The 19,053-nt window shown below is 43.7% G+C and overlaps 1 protein-coding gene across 1 annotated transcript in view; it reads right to left on the bottom strand.

Moving 5' to 3' along the window:
- Positions 1 to 1,367: 1,367 nt before the first annotated feature.
- LOC115150137 (plexin-B1-like) overlaps positions 1,368 to 19,053 on the bottom strand; it is a 188,380-nt gene continuing 170,694 nt past the window's right edge. Inside the window, 13 exon segments of the mRNA XM_029693098.1 lie at positions 1,368 to 2,715; positions 2,887 to 2,961; positions 5,999 to 6,139; positions 6,300 to 6,447; positions 6,732 to 6,892; positions 7,315 to 7,475; positions 7,710 to 7,794; positions 8,014 to 8,117; positions 11,899 to 12,064; positions 12,512 to 12,658; positions 13,806 to 13,872; positions 14,897 to 15,075; positions 16,496 to 16,713. Coding sequence (XP_029548958.1) covers positions 2,611 to 2,715; positions 2,887 to 2,961; positions 5,999 to 6,139; positions 6,300 to 6,447; positions 6,732 to 6,892; positions 7,315 to 7,475; positions 7,710 to 7,794; positions 8,014 to 8,117; positions 11,899 to 12,064; positions 12,512 to 12,658; positions 13,806 to 13,872; positions 14,897 to 15,075; positions 16,496 to 16,713 — 1,757 coding nt within the window. The 3' untranslated portion in view covers positions 1,368 to 2,610.

The following is a 19,053-nucleotide window of genomic DNA, read 5'->3' as shown; positions in this document are numbered from 1 at the left end:
GTCCATTGAAAAATAGTGTGATGTTAACCAATAAGCTACTATGACTCGTTTATGCTGTGCAATCTAGGGACAATGGCAGCGAACAGGAAAATGCATCAAACTGGAGAACCCACACAATAGCATGCAACGCATAAACTACATACACTTTCATCTCTTCAAAATTATTATCAAAATAGGAGGACAAAACTGACCATTTGATTGGGATTTACAGTTAAATGACCAATCTGCTGACTCATTGTCAGCCTCTTATTGGTCACTACTCACTAGAAAGCCAACAGTGCACCCTGTAGCTCAGTTGGTAGAGCATGGTGTTTGCAACGCCAGGGTTGTGGGTTCGATTCCCACGGGGGCCCAGCACAGAAAAAAAAAAATGTATGAAATGTATGCATTCACTACTGTAAGTCGCTCTGGATAAGACCGTCTGCTAAAATTACTAAAATGTCAAATGTAAAAAAATATATAAAGATATAGCCTACCACATGGGTTGTGTCAAATGTCTTCATCCATAAGTCTAACATCAGTTATGTGTCGTTAACATACATGCAACACCTCCCCAATTGGTGTGATAACGTTCTTGGTACATAGCTTTACCAAAATATTTAATCACAACTTCAAACCATCAAGCTCTGTGGCATAGAATGATTAGTCTAGGGGTCCGTCCCAAATGGCACCCTATTTCCCACATAAGGCTCTAGTCAAAAGTAGTGCACTATATATAGGGACTAGGGTGCCATTTGGGATACGCAGTAGTGTTAGAAAATGACGCAATAGTGTAATAGAGAATGCAGAGGTGAGCAAATTATGAATAACACAACCCATGGGTAAATCATAAGAAAATGAGTTTCAGTAGGGTTCAGAAATGGCAATGTAGTTATAATTCTAATACTTAATCAAACGTTGCAAAATGTGACTAGGTCAAAGTATCTTCTGTGAAACTTCATGGACAGTTTATACAGCAGTGTTAGAGAACAAGTTCAACAAACGTAGGCGCTGTCACCATCTTGTGTTCAATAGAATAACTGCAATACACATATCAACGGAGCAGTTGCCAATTGTCAGATAAATAGGCTACCTCACAACAGCACAAACGGAGATAACATGGTTCAATAGACTTTTCTTGGTTGAAAACAAAAAGGAATGTTAAAAATGTACAACACGGAAAGCTGTATGAACGTACACCATAAAATACTGTATGACACATGTTTTAAATATATACAATTCTACAGTTGAGATTTGTTTAATCTCTGATCTAGTGTCCCTCCAGTGACTGTTACCCTTTAAAAACATCAAAACATTCACCCGGTCACCTATTTACAGTACCTTTTGAAAAGACTGCTTCTTTGCTTTCAGTACCATTCTTTCTTTAGTCCTGCAGAGAGCGAGCTGCAGCCTCTTTCCGAGAGCTGTTCATTTCAACTCTGACATTAACATCTTTCTCCCATTCAATACCATAAAGAGGAACACAGATTTGTATGGACTTGGGAGCTACCTGAAAAAGTGGAATGGCAATAATTACACATTTTAAAAAAACATTAAAAAAGAGAAGTCGTCTCAAGAGTGTCATGATTGAGAACTCTGTGTGTGTGTGTGTGTGTGTGTGTGTGTGTGTGTGTGTGTGTGTGTGTGTGTGTGTGTGTGTGTGTGTGCGTATGTGGTAAACTCCAAAAGATACTACGTGTACTTATGATTTGGACGGATATGGAACAAAGCTACTGTTTTGACATAAAGAGAGTCAGAGGGAGAGAGCAATCTGGTTTAACCTAGCAGACAAACCGCGAAACACAAGAAAAAGCTTCAGGGTTAAAGAAATAAGAGGATAACTTGAGTTTTCAGGTGAGTAAGAGGAGCTAGAGAGCACCGATAACTATAAGACTCAAGCCCCTAGGAAAGGTACTGTATGCAACTGCATTAATTGGTGACAATGTAATATCTAGAGAATGTTTATTAAATGCTAATAAAACTTTTCACTCCACATTTCATGTGGAAAGGGATGTTGAGTCTTGATTGGGGGGAAAAACCAGAACGGTCCCTTCCATCTCTCGCTCACACTTGCTCTCCATCTAGCTACAACCACCATTTTGATAGACATAACAGACTTCCTTTCATTCATTCATTCATTCATTCATTCATTCATTCATATGAGACTTCAGATTGTTGACTTCAGCACGTTTCCATTGACACATGTCACGTCTGGATCTGGGTGAACGGGTGGAACATAAACAAAGGCTCCTCGTCTGTTTGTGTGTGTGTCTCCCTTTACCTTTCCCCCTGTCTTGTCCACAGTGGACAGTCTACCACCACCTCTAGAGAGTTTCATGTGTTCAGCAGCCCAATACACCACATCCCCTTTTCAAACCCCTGGGTGACTGTTGTGTGTGAACAACAGTCACTCATTGCTCCTTAATGTGGAAAAGGGGTGGGTTGTTTGGGGTCCTTACCCCTAGAACCATACTTCCCCTCTTCTGACAGGAGGGGGATTGTGTTAATCTGTCTACTGGTCCGGTCTGTCCACCCTCCTAACCCACCCCCTTTGAGTTTCCCTCCCCCACTCCTGTGGGTCTCTTAATGTGGTCCCCTCTGCCGGCGTGGTCTTGGTCAGTGGTTTCACTGTCACAAGTCAGTGACTTTGTTCTCTACGGCTGCAGCGATCTGCTGGAGCCGGCAGCCCAGCTGCATCTTTTGGGCCGTGCTGTCCTCTTCTAGGGCCCCGATGATCTGAGAAAGAGCGAGGAAGGGATGGAGAGGGATGAAGAGAGAGAGAGAGAGTTAGATGGCGGGAGAGACGGAGCTGGAGTGAGTGGAGTGAGAGACAGATGTAAGGTAAACCAAAGACACAGCTCTGATGTGTCATTCCATCCAACCACACAAGAGATAATGAAAACTCACCTGGTCATAGTACTTGTTGATGTACTTGTACAACTCGTGCAGGGCAACAAGGTAATTCAACTCGCCTGAGTAATTCTGGAAAAAAAAAATGTTTCACTTAAAGTCACTACAAATAAATAATACGCACCCACTTAAATGTGCTAATAGAGGTTCCATTAAAGCTGGTTCTATTAACAATAGGATATATTTAAAGTGTTCTAGGCATACATTGCTTTAAAGTATAGGCCCACTCTGAAAAGTCCAAAGTTTTACAGCTTGTGCTGAATGAATGATCACTAGATCAGCTATATTCACATTAATAGGGGTGACAGTAATAAAAAAAAAAACATTTTAAAATGAGATACAAACTGCAATTTGTAACTTTTTGGGCGACCCAACCAAATTCACATAGAAATGTGCGTTATAGATAGGCCACTCTCATTGAAAGCAAGTCTAAGAACTGGGATATCTGTTCTAAGTGCGCTATTTCTATGCTTCCCATTCTTCCATTTCATTTTTCAAACAGCTGAAAATAAAATATTTTTTGGTTATGGAAAATATATTTCACAGCTGTTTAGATGGTACAATGAGTATCTACACTATACTTGCTTGTTTTGTGAAAAAAACTTAAATTAGGCAAACTATTGGAATATTAGCAACGAGGAAATGGCAAAGCGATTTCTGCATAGTGCACCTTAAACAATAGGACAAAGTACCAGGGGATGGAACCAAAATTATTTTCCAATTGTGTTGTTCAGAACAGAACCATTATTTTTTTGTTATGTTCCACTGTTCCGACCTGCAAAATAAAGTTCTGAACCGGTTTAAACCCCCCAAAATGTAACAGTTTATAGTTCCTTTCTGTTCCTTTCTGTTCCTTTTTAAACCTCTGAAATCGTCAACTTTAAAAAACATTTATCTCGATTATTAAATTACTTCAATCTTCAGTGAGGATAGAGCAGCTTGTTATGGAGCGGGCAAGCTATAGCCTAGTTCTTTACAGTGCCTTCAGAAAGTAATGTATTCATACTCCTTGACTTATTCCACATTTTGTTACATATTCAAAATGAATTAAATAGCTTTTTTTCACACATCTTCACACAATAACCCATAATGACAAAGTGAAAACATGTTTTTAGACATTTTTCTACATTTATTGAAAATGAAGTACAAAAATCTCATTTACATAAGTATTCACACCCCTTTGCTATGACACTCCAAATTGAGCTCAGGTGCATCCAATTTCCTTTGATCATCCTTGAGACTTCACTACAACTTGATTGGAGTCCACCTGTGGCCAATGGCCAATTCAATTATTTGGAAATGATTTAAATAGAAACAGACCTGTCTATATAAGGTCCCACAGCTGACAGTGCCTGTCAGAGCAGAAACTATACCATGAAGTCCAAGGAACTGTCCATAGATCTCCGGGATAGAATTGTGAGGCATACAGAATTGTGAGGAGGCATATATCTGGGGATCGGCATAAAACAATTTCTTGAGTGTTGAAAGTTTGAGAGCACAGTGGTCTCCATCATTGGGAAATATAAAAAATATGAAACTACCCACTCAGCTGTCTGATCAAACTGAGCCACCGGGCAAGAAGGACCTTGGTCAGGGAGGTGACCAAGAACACAATGACCACTCTGACAGAACTACAGAGTTCCTTGGCTGAGCTGGGAGAACCTGCCTGAAGGACTATAGTCTCTACAGCACTTCACCAATCTGGGCTTTATGGGAGAGCGGCCAGACGGAAGACACTCCTGAGAAAAAGGCACATGGCGGCATGCCGGGAGTTTGCAAAAAGGCACATGAAAGACTCAGATCATAAGGCACACGATTCTGTGGTCTGATGAGACAAAAATTGAACTCTCTAGCCTGAATGCAAAGAGCTTTGTCTGGAGAAAACCAGACACAGCGCATCACCCGTCTAACACCATCCCTACCGTGAAGCATGGTAGGTGGCAGCATCTTGCTATGAGGATGCTTTTCAGCAGCAGGGACTGGGAGACAGGTAAGGATAGAGGAAACAATGAATGGAGCCAAATACAGGCAAATCCTTGATGAGAACCTGCTTCAGAGTGCAAAGACCTTAAACTGGGGCGAAGATTTACATTCCAACAGGACAATGACCAAGCATACAGCCAAAGGAATGGTGGAATGGCATCAGAACAGGAATGTGAAAGTCCTTGAGTGGCCCAGCCAAAGCTCAGAATTGAATCCCATTGAAAATCTGTGGAAAGACTTGAAGATTGCTGTTCACCGCCGCTCCCCATCTAATTTAAGAGCTTGAGAAAAATTGCAAGGAAGAATGGGCGAAAACCCCCAAATCCAGATGTGCAAAGCTGATAGACATACCCAAGACGACTCAAATCTGTAATCGCCGCCAAAGGTGCTTCTACAAAATGTATTGAGTCAGGAGTGTAAATACTGAAAAAAATTCTAAAAATATGTTTTCATTTTGTCATTATGGGGTATTGTGTGTAGATTGGTGAGAAAAAAAAAATATTGAATGTCATTGACCTTCCGAGAGTTGGTTTAATGTTGGACCAAGCTTGCAGAGCGGCACCAGAATTAAAAACGTCTTACCTTTTTGTAGTTAATTCAATGTGAAACGTGATAACTATAGTATCCTTAACTAGCATTGAAAAAGTTAATCCATTCTTCTCTAATTAAAAATCTCCTTAATTTCTGAATCACACTTGTAAAGTCAATGGCCTACAGTAACCTACGCTTCGGAGGGGGAGGGGCAGGTAGTCTACACACTGGCAAAGATTTTTAGCTGGCAGGAAGACACTGGAATACGTTTCTGAGTGACATAGTGAGGGGCTTTGCGCAGAACTGAAAAAAATGCCCGGAACGTAAAAGAACGTTCTTAACCAGTTCCAATGCTTTTAAAATAACGGTTCTGTTCCAGAACAGTACAGATCACTTTCATTCCCTGAACTTGATCCAACCCCTGAAAATAACCAATTAAAAGAATAGTGAACTCATATATATATTTATTTTTTGATTCATCAAAAAATGTCAAGTTGAAGGTAGAGCACTTTTAGTAGAGTGCAAAAACTGTGACGATGATGCGTTTGAGTGAACCGTATTTTACTGAATGAATAAAGTGAAGTAAAACACCAACCCTGGATAGTTCTGCTAGAGCGGAGTTCATCTCCTGGTCACTGGCAGAGATGGTCTGTCTGATGTCAGCATAGTACCTTTCCACCATCTGCTTGTAACGGGGGATATCTCTGGCATAAAGCAGTTTGTTTATTGGTGAATCCTAGAGAGAGACAGAGAGACAGAGAACGTGAGGGTGAGAGAGATTACCAGTTCTAAAGAATCACCTCCACAGTTCCCCATGGCCCAGTCAACTCCTCCCCAGACGGGTTAAATGTGGAACACACATTTCAGTTGTACAACTGACTAGGTATCTCGCTCACCCTGCCCAGTTTATGCTCTGAGGTGGTGCAGGAGTCCATGAAGGTCTGGGAGATGACCGTTAGCACTGCGTCCACGTGGTCCGAGGGCTGGACGTCAAAGATAAACTGGGGGTTCTTCACAATGTTGATCCAGAACCTCAGGGGCAAGCTGGACGGAGGGAATGAGGGAGGGAAAGGGACTTACATGTATGGATAAGAACTGTTATGTTCATATGTTACATATATCATCCAACCACATTATAATGTAAACACACACGTGGATGGTCTCAGGAGTCTGTGTGTGTACCTGTTGGTCTTCTAGATGTGGAAGGAATCAGGATGTGTGTGTGTGTGCATATGTATCCATGTACATGTATGTGTTTGTCTGTGTGTTTGCTTGTACACACTCGTGAGTGTGTGTGTGTGCTTCTGCCTAGGTGTGTATGTATGTACCTGTTGGTCTTCCAGATGTGGATGGTCTCAGGGTCGGTGATGGCGTGGTGCTGCGCCTGGTCGTCCAGCAGGTCAAAGAAGTACTTGACGGCCAGCGGAACGGGACGACTGGTGGACAGGATCACCGTGAACAGGTCGTCCACAAACTTCTGCAGAGTGCCCTGTGGAGGGAGGGAGAAGGATAGGGGTTTTGCGCAGTTTTGAAAGTCAATGTGGGAGTGTATGTGTGTAGTAATAATTAATTATAATTTGAGGGGTGATTATGTTTGTCCTGTTACACACTTGTGGAAATGAGTTCCCCAACCCAGAGACACCCGGATGGAGTGGGGTCACAGCCAGGGTCACAAGTGTCCAGCGCCCCTGGAGAAATTGGGGTCAAGTGCCTTGCTCAGGGCACAGCGACAGATGTTTCACCTTGTCGGCTCTGGGATTCAAACCAGTGACATATCAGTTACTGTCCCAAAGTTCTAACCTCCAGGCTAGCTGCCGTGTGTGTGTGTCTACAGTATCTGCCGGGCGTGTGTGTGGGTGATATGTGAGTGCGTGTACATGCAGTGTGTGTCTGTGTGGGTCCAGTATCTACCTTCATGGAGAGCAGACGTGTGAGGTAGATCTCTGGTATTGCCTTGGCCCTCTCCCTCACGCTGCCGCGGCGGTGCTTGGGTAGCTCAGGCTCTTCGCCGGCCTTGACCAGGTGCCACAGCCTTACCCCGCCCTCGTCTGCATCCTCCAGCATGGGCGTCTCTGAACGGGGGAGGAGGACAGAAGAAAAAAGAAGGGTTGAGAAAGAGAGTTAACAAGAAAGGGCCATTTAAAATGTTACATTATTTCACATATTTCACAAAAGTGAACATTTCAGTCAACGTTTCAGCCTAGTGGCCTTTCTCAAGATGAGATGCATCCATACTTATTCTACAAAAACTGGAACAACAAGACATTTCCCAGAGAGAGTGGAACTAAAATGCAAGTGCAACTCACTTTCACCTGCCACGTAGTCGTGGTTGTCGTGGTGGATGTGTTTGCTGTGGCGCGGGACCAAAGCCACTGTCGCGCCATCTGCAACCTGAAACACAACCACAACAGTGTTAGACATCTCTCATGAATACGATATAGATGCACTATGAAGGCTTATGAATGCTTTGTGAATGCTTATGAAGGGTTAATACCATTAATAAAGGCTTAGAAACATGAATTAGATACAATCTTAAGACCACTATGAATGCTTTACGGAGTGTTATAAACTCTTTATAAAGCTTTATGACTGCTCGATGTGGATGCAGACCTTGTAGTGTTGGAGTGTGTTGAGGCGTTTCCAATTGCCCTGGACAATAGACGTCAGGTCTTCATCAGACAGGATCAGATGACCTGCTACACCAGACCTCCACTCTGAAACACACACAGAATGTTAGACAGGCCTATACACAGTATGTTAGACAGGCCCATACACAGTATGTTAGACAGGCCCATACACAGTATGTTAGACAGGCCCATACACAGAATGTTAGACAGGCCTATACACAGTATGTTAGACAGGCCTATACACAGTATGTTAGACAGGCCTATACACAGTATGTTAGACAGGCCCATACACAGTATGTTAGACAGGCCCATACACAGTATGTTAGACAGGCCCATACACAGTATGTTAGAAAGGCCTATACACAGAATGAAACGGAACACTATTATAATACACTATACATCACTTTAGGCTCAGTCACTACCAAGTAACATTCATCAGATCCGGTGAGTAAGTGAGTGAGTGCGTGAGTGCGTGAGTGGTATGCGTCTGCGTGAAAGTGTGTGTGTGTATGTATGTCTGTGAGCGTCTGCATGCACATCTTCCCAGAGGTGGGACCAAGTTACTATTATTCAAGTCACAAGGTTCGAGTCTCAAGTCAAGTCCACGTCGTGCATTCTAACAGCAAGTCAAGTCCACGTCGTGCATTCTAACAGCAAGTCACGTCCACGTCGTGCATTCTAACATCAAGTCAAGTCCACGTCGTGCATTCTAACATCAAGTCAAGTCCACGTCGTGCATTCTAACATCAAGTCACGTCCACGTCGTGCATTCTAACAGCAAGTCAAGTCCACGTCGTGCATTCTAACAGCAAGTCACGTCCACGTCGTGCATTTTAACAGCAAGTCACGTCCACGTCGTGCATTCTAACAGCAAGTCAAGTCCACGTCGTGCATTCTAACAGCAAGTCAAGTCCACGTCGTGCATTCTAACAGCAAGTCACGTCCACGTCGTGCATTTTAACAGCAAGTCACGTCCACGTCGTGCATTTTAACATCAAGTCACGTCCACGTCGTGCATTTTAACAGCAAGTCACGTCCACGTCGTGCATTTTAACAGCAAGTCACGTCCACGTCGTGCATTTTAACATCAAGTCAAGTCCACGTCGTGCATTTTAACAGCAAGTCACGTCCACGTCGTGCATTTTAACATCAAGTCAAGTCCACGTCGTGCATTTTAACAGCAAGTCAAGTCCACGTCGTGCATTTTAACATCAAGTCAAGTCCACGTCGTGCATTTTAACAGCAAGTCAAGTCCACGTCGTGCATTTTAACAGCAAGTCAAGTCCACGTCGTGCATTTTAACATCAAGTCACGTCGTGCATTTTAACAGCAAGTCAAGTCCACGTCGTGCATTTTAACAGCAAGTCACGTCCACGTCGTGCATTTTAACATCAAGTCACGTCCACGTCGTGCATTTTAACATCAAGTCAAGTCCACGTCGTGCATTTTAACAGCAAGTCACGTCCACGTCGTGCATTTTAACATCAAGTCACGTCCACGTCGTGCATTTTAACAGCAAGTCACGTCCACGTCGTGCATTTTAACAGCAAGTCAAGTCCACGTCGTGCATTCTAACAGCAAGTCAAGTCCAGTCAAGTGACAAGTTTTCAAGTCAAGTAACAAACTAAATCCATACATGCAATAACTTGTTCAACTCAATCTTTGTCCATTTATTGAGGCTACCAGACAGCCCTTTTCATTATTTTGTCTTCTCTAATTGTAAAATATGAACCATGTCGCTGACACAAGGCAGGTTCATTTACAGGTCTTGATCTAATGGTGAATGTACCATATCATACCAAATATACATGGGAAATAGCCCAAAAGAAATGTCCTCTGTACCAGGCTTATTAACCAGTCCTATCTGAATGGACACAGGTAGTGGGCAAGACTGTACAGCCTCCCCTTGTGAAACCACATGGAATCTGTCTAACAGGAGCTCAAACAGGTAAGCCTACATAATAACATTATTATTATAATATTATAAACACTTGGCCCCCAGGACCATAGAATTACGCAATTGGCAAATACAACCAGTAAACAGGTTCTACAATGTAAAAGGCAATTTCCACATTGCTACAGTCGGCTTAATCACATATAATTATTTATAATGATATTTCTTTCAGCACGCATTATTTTCTGTTATTCTGACTCCAAAGAGATCTACTGTGTGTACTGAGGCCGTGCGGTCCTATTACGCACAACCAAAATGACAGAGACACACGGAACTCCGACAGAACACGGGAAATATCAACAAAGGAAACCATACATTGAATTAAATAAACAGAACTTCTACCTCATGAGTCTTGCGAACGTTCATGTGTGCTTTAAACATCGCGCCCACTCAGAGCAGGGTAAGAAATGGTTGGCTAAATTAAAATGTATCGTAGGCCTATTAGACATGAAACAGAAATGTCCTCATGTTGCAAGAGGTACGGGGATGAAATGATGAAACGCTAGCAATTATTTGAGTATTAAATGGAATATAGATTTACCACATAGGGCCTGTGTATTTAGCAAAAGCAAACATTTGAACAAGAGAAAAAAGCAATCTCCACTGGTGGGAGTTTGGAGAGCATCTTCCCATAGTTGGCTTATAATTCATTTTAACAACAAATTCCAAATGCTAGCTTAAGTTAATTCTACATTTCAAGTAATTATTACATACCAAAAGACCTTTAAGGCCTATGCAAGTAATTGTTGCCCCATTGCTGGTGAGCTTGCAAAGTAAACAGTTAATAGTATTGATCGCCAAACAATTTTTGTAGCTGCATATTTATTTATTATGGCAATCCTCTCTCCCTACAATTTGAAGTTTGAGCTTCACCCGATCCAATAGCTGTACAGCAAATCAGCAATCTGTTTGCTAGCTCACCTGACCTGTGTTGATTGACAGTTTGCTGGTCCAATCAGAGTGCAGAGTGTGCGTTTCACTAACCTATCTGTTGCAACTTGCATGTTTTTTTGTGTGTTTTTTTTACAAGGGCGATGCTGTGGCACCTGTCTCTGGTTGCGTGTAGAGTAATCCACGTAGACTCTGTGCCACAAAATGAGTGACAAAACATTACAAAACCTGGTCAGATAATTTCAAGTCATCAGCTTCAAGTCAAAGTCGAGTACCAGGTCTTGAGGCGTCAAGTCCAAGTCAAGTCATTTTATTTTCTATCAAGTCGAGTCTCGAGTCATCAAATTTGTGACTCGAGTCCGACTCGAGTCCAAGTCATCTGACTCGAGTCCACAACTCTGCATCTTCCTGTGTGTGTGTTCCTCACCCAGGTCCAGAGAGTCTGTGTGTGTGTGTGTGTGTTCCTCACCCAGGTCCAGAGAGTCTGTGTGTGTGTGTGTGTGTGTGTGTGTGTGTGTGTGTGTGTGTGTGTGTGCGCGTGTGTGTGTGTTTGTGTGCTCCTCACCCAGGTCCAGAGAGTGTGTGTGTGTGTGTGTGTGTGTGTGTGTGTGTGTGTGTGTGTGTGTGTGTTCCTCACCCAGGTCCAGAGAGTCTGTGTGTGTGTGTGTGTGTTCCTCACCCAGGTCCAGAGAGAGTGTGTGTGTGTGTGTGTGTGTGTGTGTGTGTGTGTGTGTGTGTGTGTGTGTGTGTTCCTCACCCAGGTCCAGAGAGTCTGTGTGTGTGTGTGTGTGTGTGTTCCTCACCCAGGTCCAGAGAGAGTGTGTGTGTGTGTGTGTGTGTGTGTGTGTGTGTGTGTGTGTGTGTGCGTGTTCCTCACCCAGGTCCAGAGAGTCTGTGTGTGTGTGTGTGCTCCTCACCCAGGTCCAGAGAGTCTGTGTGTGTGTGTGTGTGTGTGTTCCTCACCCAGGTCCAGAGAGAGAGAGTGTGTGTGTGTGTGTGTGTGTGTGTGTGTGTGTTCCTCACCCAGGTCCAGAGAGTCTGTGTGTGGCCGGTGGGAGAAGGAGGTACCCTTGTAGACCTGGTCCAGGAGTTTCTCCTTCACCTGGGTGATGGTGTCTATATCCAGCACCTTGGAAGGAAGCAGCTGCATCTCATTCACCCCCCCGCCCTGCATCAACACGTTCAGGGTCTGGGGTAGGGGGGGATGAGCTTTCAATCACTCACTAAACACACATTCCTGGATGGTCTTTAGATCTATTTATCTCTGGTTTGTCACTGAAGATAAAAAAGGGAGTTTTTGTGTGTGGTTAGACTGAGTCCCTCTTGTGAACCAACACTGGACTTTTCCCCCCTTACCAGCTCTGACTTAGCTGATAACTACTGTAGGAATTGAGGAAAAATGTACGCACTATGACTGAGATATGTGGTTGTCTCACCTAGCCATCTTAAGATAAATGCACTAACTGTAAGTCGCTCTGGATAAGAGCGTCTGCTAAATGACTCAAACGTAAAAAAGAATGTGTATGAGTTGTGTCTGAACGTGTGTGTGTACGTCTGAATGTGTTTGTCTTTGTGTGTCCGTATGAGTGAGTGTGTGTTTGTCTTTGTGTGTCCGTATGAGTGAGTGTATCCTCACCAGGGTCTTGTACTCAACATCCTCTCGGAGCAGACGGTTGTCATTGAGCGTGTATTTGGCCTTGCCCGTCACAGCGTCCACCGGCCCCTTGTCCACCTGGTGCTTGATAGCTCTGAACAACATATAGAGAGACTCGCCTGCAGAGTCCTGGAGAGAGGGGGAGACAACAACAGTTAGCATCATGCTAGCGAAACAGGTAAACAGTCAGCATAATGCTAACAAATCAGGTAAACAGTCAGCAGAATGCTAACAAATCAGGTAAACAGTCAGTATAATGCTAACAAATCAGGTAAACAGTCAGTATAATGCTAACAAATCAGGTAAACAGTCAGTATAATGCTAACAAATCAGGTAAACAGTCAGTATAATGCTAACAAATCAGGTAAACAGTCAGTATAATGCTAACAAATCAGGTAAACAGTCAGTATAATGCTAACAAATCAGGTAAACAGTCAGTATAATGCTAACAAATCAGGTAAACAGTCAGCATAATGCTAACAAATCAGGTAAACAGTTAGCATAATACTAACAAATGTATGTAAACAGTTAGCATCATTATAACCAATCCGGTAAACAATTAGCATCATGCTAACAATCATTGTCCTGGGAAAGACGAGGAGACATGACATTTACCAACATGCTAAAAATATATTCCTCCATTTCGCCTGCTAATGAATGCTAATGCTAGTAGCCATTTTGACCCAGGTAAGATATAGATAGACAAGTCTGCATAAAACTGGCATGGACAACATAGCCAAGATTTACAACCCTGGAATAAAGCCTAGGGCTAGTCGGAATTCTTTGAAAGTGCATCCTTCCTTCCTTGAAGTCATTACTGAACAGGTGAAAGCCATGTGCTAAACAGTGATCACTTCCAGGATGTACTCGGTCCTGACACAGCGAGGGAGAGCTGTGACATACTGCTCTGGATAAGAATACTAGAAATGCAATATTCGCACAGAAAGGGGTAGAGCTTTGATTGGTTCTCTTAAACGCTTTTTTCTGTCCTTAGAGGTTTGGACCTCACTTTGTTTGGATGTGAAAGTCTAACAGTTGTATTAGAAGGGGTGCGGTGCGGTCAGTTTGTGGTTGTACATGTGGGTGTTGGAGTGAGAAACACACAGAGGAGAACCAAATCAGTAAAAAGAGAACAGCCCTTTTCATTAACCGACATTTCGTGCCATCAACATCAAGGAACCTTTCCAGACTCTGAAGTCAGGAAGACTGAGATTGGTGTCAGCCAGACTAATCGTTTCCTCCTCTGTGTGGAAGTAATTCCTGTGGACCGACTCACCCTGAGGAAAGCATAGAGGCTGATGGACATCCAGTTGGTCAGCAACTTCTCCACCACTGTCTCCGTTCTGTAAAGCAAAAAAATCACTTACACATATTGTCTCTCCTACACACCCTGACCTGCACCCCCCCCACACACACACCCTGACCTGCACCCCCCCCACACACACACCCTGACCTGCACCCCCCCCACACACCCTGACCTGCACCCCCCCACACACCCCCCCACACACACACACCCTGACCTACACCCCCCCACACACCCTGACCTACACCCCCCCACACACACCCTGACCTACACCCCCCCTACACACCCTGACCTACACCCCCCCCACACACCCTGACCTACACCCCCCCCACACACCCTGACCTACACCCCCCCACACACACCCTGACCTACACCCCCCCACACACCCTGACCTACACCCCCCCACACACACCCTGACCTGCACCCCCCCTACACACACCCTGACCTACACCCCCCCACACACACCCTGACCTGCACCCCCCCTACACACACCCTGACCTACACCCCCCCACACACACCCCCCCACACACACCCCCCCACACACCCTGACCTACACCCCCCCACACACACCCTGACCTACACCCCCCCCACACCCTGACCTGCACCCCCCCACACACACACCCTGACCTGCACCCCCCCACACACACACCCTGACCTGCGCCCCCCCCCACACACACACCCTGACCTGCACCCCCCCACACACCCTGACCTACACACACACACCCTGACCTACACACACACACCCTGACTTACACCCCCCCACACACTCTCCATCCCTTCCCATCTTACCTCCGCAGCATGAGTTTAGGGTTCTTGACCACGTACTGCTCCACCCCCCCTACACACACACCCTGACCTACACCCCCCCCACACACACACCCTGACCTGCACCCCCCCCACACACACCCTGACCTGCACCCCCCCACACACCCTGACCTACACACACACACACACACACCCTGACCTACACACACATACCCTGACCTACACACACACACCCTGACCTACACACACACACCCTGACCTACACCCCCCCACACCCTCTCCATCCCTTCCCATCTTACCTCCGCAGCATGAGTTTAGGGTTCTTGACCACGTACTGCTCCACCAGGTCATTGAGCAGTGTCTTGAGGATGTCTGTGAAGTACTCCAGTTTACCATGCAGCGCTACCGTCAGGAGAGAGGCCACGTAGGCCCGGTCCCTTGGCGAGAACGTCCGCTGGCTCTCTAGAGTATGGATGAACTGGTACCGAGGTGGAAGAGGAACAACAGAGTGAGAGAAAAAAAATGAACAGCTAAATATCTCTCCCATAATATTTCAACCAGGGGAGGCTGGTGTAGTGAAGAGGATGGCTCCCCTCCATTATATTTCAACCAGGGGAGGCTGGTGTAGTGAAGAGGATGGTTCCCCTCCATTATATTTCAACCAGGGGAGGCTGGTGTAGTGAAGAGGATGGCTCCCCTCCATTATATTTCAACCAGGGGAGGCTGGTGTAGTGAAGAGGATGGCTCCCCTCCATTATATTTCAACCAGGGGAGGCTGGTGTAGTGAAGAGGATGGCTCCCCTCCATTATATTTCAACCAGGGGAGGCTGGTGTAGTGAAGAGGATGGTTCCCCTCCATTATATTTCAACCAGGGGAGGCTGGTGTAGTGAAAAGGATGGTTCCCCTCCATTATATTTCAACCAGGGGAGGCTGGTGTAGTGAAGAGGGTGGCTCCCCTCCATTATATTTCAACCAGGGGAGGCTGGTGTAGTGAAGAGGATGGCTCCCCTCCATTAAATTTCAACCAGGGGAGGCTGGTGTAGTGAAGAGGATGGTTCCCCTCTGTAATTTCAGTAACAAACAAAAAACGTATTGAGGAATCCCCCTTGTTATAAAATTATACCTGTGTCTATTATAGGCTACCGCTACACAGTTTCAAAACCATAGAAATATAATCCATAGAATGGGCTTGGAACCTCTAATCCTGGTAATTTGACTGGTAAACTCATGGGTGCATTCGCAATGGCTAACTGGTATTGTGATGAGATCTGATGCTGGATTGCCATGGTACAATATGATGCTAACTAATGTGGCTCATGCAATGCAATGTATTTTTTGTAATGTCAGTTGAGTTGACTCAACAAATCACAGCACAGATTGATGGGTACGTTTCCTGCTTTTACTTCCTGCTTTGCTCCTATGGGTACACCAGTCCACCCATTTTGCCATCATTGACTTGGGAGGCCTTTTCTATGGATTCTATGGTTCGAACCCTCCCGAGTGGCGCAGCGGTCTAAGGCCTGCATCTCAGTGCAATAGGCGTCACTACAGTCCCTGGTTCGATTCCAGGCTGGATCACATCCGCCCGTGATTGGGAGTCCCATGGGGCGGCGCACAATTGGCCCAGTGTCGTCCGTGTTTGGCCGGGGTAGGCCGTCATTGTAAATAAGAATTTGTTCTTAACTGACTTGCCTAGTTAAATAAAGGTTAAATAAATAAAAAATACATGTTTAGTATTGCCAGGTGAGGTCAGCTACCAATATTCTTCAATGCATTCATACCTTGCCTGCTTTCCTTAAAAAAACTTAGTCTAAAACAAGTTTGTTTTAGACTATCAAGAGTCCAATAACATAGTAAGAATCGGTTCTTTCGCCAATCGTCATCACTGCCCCCCTACCTTAGTGAGGAAGAGTTTGCTGTTGAGCAGGTTAGAGAGCTGCACAAGGCCCTGCTCCACTGTGGCCCGCCGACTCTCCTGCACATCCAGATCCCTCCGCAGGGGCGACTCGCGGTGGCCCGGGAAGAAGATCCGCTCGGCGTAGCGCCGGTAGTCCAGGAAGGGGATGCCCGAGCCCACCAGGTCACTGGACATGTCCATCATCTCCGTCATCAGGTCTAGGGGAGCAGGGTCAGGAGTTCAAAGGTTAAGGGGGTGTAACTTATTTTTTTATTAACCCACCCCCCTATTCAGAGGACACATATCTTGTTGGTTTTTTACAGCTTTTGTGCTACATTTTACATATACATTTTACATTCATGGTACTTTTATATATAATCACATAATACATTACCAAACATAAGCTCATTAATGCTGTCGTTCTGCCCCTGAACAAGGCAGTTAACCCACAGTTCCTAGGCCGTCATTGAAAATAAGAATGTTCTTAACTGACTTGCCTAGTTAAATAAAAGGTTAAATAAAGAATAAAATAAATAAAAAATAAAATCCCAACCCTCAGCCACTCTCAGCCCATCCCACCTATCATCATAGACCACCCTCATTTGGTTTCCATGTGTCATGTATTTTTCAATTGTGCTGTGATGTTTTACAAACATGTTGAACCTTTCTAATAGTATAGAATCCACATGAAACATTTTCCTACGACTATTATTACATTATTTATTGACTGACTATGGCTTTCCAAATCGACCAACACTGCTATATGTAAGGTTCATTTTAAGTTAATGTTGTGATTTTTTAACCATTCCTGAACCTTGTCTTCCCTGTGGCTCAGTTGGTAGAGCATGGTGTGTGCAACGCCAGGGTTGTGGGTTCGATTCCCACGGGGGGCCAGTACAAAAAAAAAAATGCATGGTATGAAATGTATGCATTCACTACTGTAAGTCGCTCTGGATAAGAGCGTCTGCTAAATTACAAAATAAAAATAAATTTAAAAAAAAAACAACCTGCAACCAGAAACAAGCTACATAGGGGCAATAACAGTATAAATGATCTAGTGATTCTGTCTCTTCGCAGCAAATCTACAGAGCTGAGATTGTTGTATGCCCCATAAATATATATTGCCACCATTCTGTTGGTGGCAAGAATTGTGTATAATAATTTAAATTGAAACACTAAGTGTTGAATCAAGTGTTTTTTGTACCAGTTCATAAACCATGTGACATGGAATCGGTACATCGAAAATCTCTTCCCATTTATATTGCAACCTGTATGGCGCAGCTGTCAAAATTTTTTCCTCAAATGAAACTGGTATATTTTTCTATTTATGCCAGTTCCTTTCAGCCAGTTTGTATCTTTAATATATGTCAGGCAAACAAGTTCTCTACCTGCTCCCTTTTCCCCCTGCCTCCTCCATTTTTGTGGTAGTGCTGCAAACAGTTGGTTGTAAGATTGGATTGAGCAGACATTCCCATATATTTTCCATAGCTGCATTGTGACATAAATCCTCCCTTTATATTCATAATATAATAATATAAAACTGTGATAAGACCAAAGACTTAATCAATGTGATTTTTCCATAAAAAGAGAAGTATTTATCTATTTAGAATAGAATCTTATCTATTTTTGCAAACATTCTATTGAAATTGATTGTGGTAAGTTCATTTATATTTTTTGAGATGTGAATACCAAGTTTGTCTAACTTCACCATCCGCCCATTTTAATTGGTAAACTACAACATAGTGTAAACACTTTTTTTAATGATCCAATACGTAATATGGTACACTTGTCATAATTAGTTTTTAGTCCAGAGAGGCTAGAAAAGTTATCAAGATCTTCAATGAGACTGTGTAGGGATCCAGATTGCGGACTTAAGAAAACTTGAATCATTGGCATACATTGACACTTTTGTTTTTATCCCCTGGATTTCTAACCCCTTGATGTTCTTGTTGGATCTAATTTTAATAGCAAGCATTTCAATGGCCATAATAAATAGATATGGAGACAACGGACAGCCTTGTTTTACTCCTCTTAAAAGCTCAATACTTTCTGAGAAGTAACAATTATTTACTATTTTACATCTGGGGTTGCTGTACATAACTTAAACCATTGTATAAGAGATTTACCGAAATGAAAGTAATGAAGGCATTTATATATAAATTCTAGTAGTATTTTAACGCCTTTTCAAAATCTGCTATAAAGACCAGGCCTGGTATCTTTGATGTTTCATAGTGTTCAATTGTTTCAAGTAATTCTCGTATATTATCGCCAATATATCGTCCATGTAAAAAACCTGTCTGATCAGGATGAACAATATCTGGTAAAACCTTGTTTATTCTATGTGCTATGCATTTCGGCAGGATTTTCACATCACAACCTTGAAGTGTAAAAGGCCTCCAGTTTTTTTTAAATGGACTGGATCCTTAAACTTACCACCTGGATCCTGTTTTAGTAGTAATGAAATCAGACCTTCTTGTTGAGTACCTGAAACGCTACCATTTGCATAAGACTGAGTACATCAAAAAAAGGTCTGAAATCTCTCTACTGGTATATCATCA

This window comes from Salmo trutta, chromosome 16 (genome assembly GCF_901001165.1).
Source record: "Salmo trutta chromosome 16, fSalTru1.1, whole genome shotgun sequence".
Lineage (NCBI taxonomy): Eukaryota > Metazoa > Chordata > Actinopteri > Salmoniformes > Salmonidae > Salmo > Salmo trutta.
Note: the sequence above shows the minus strand (reverse complement) of the source record. Positions and strands in the feature narration are given on the sequence as shown.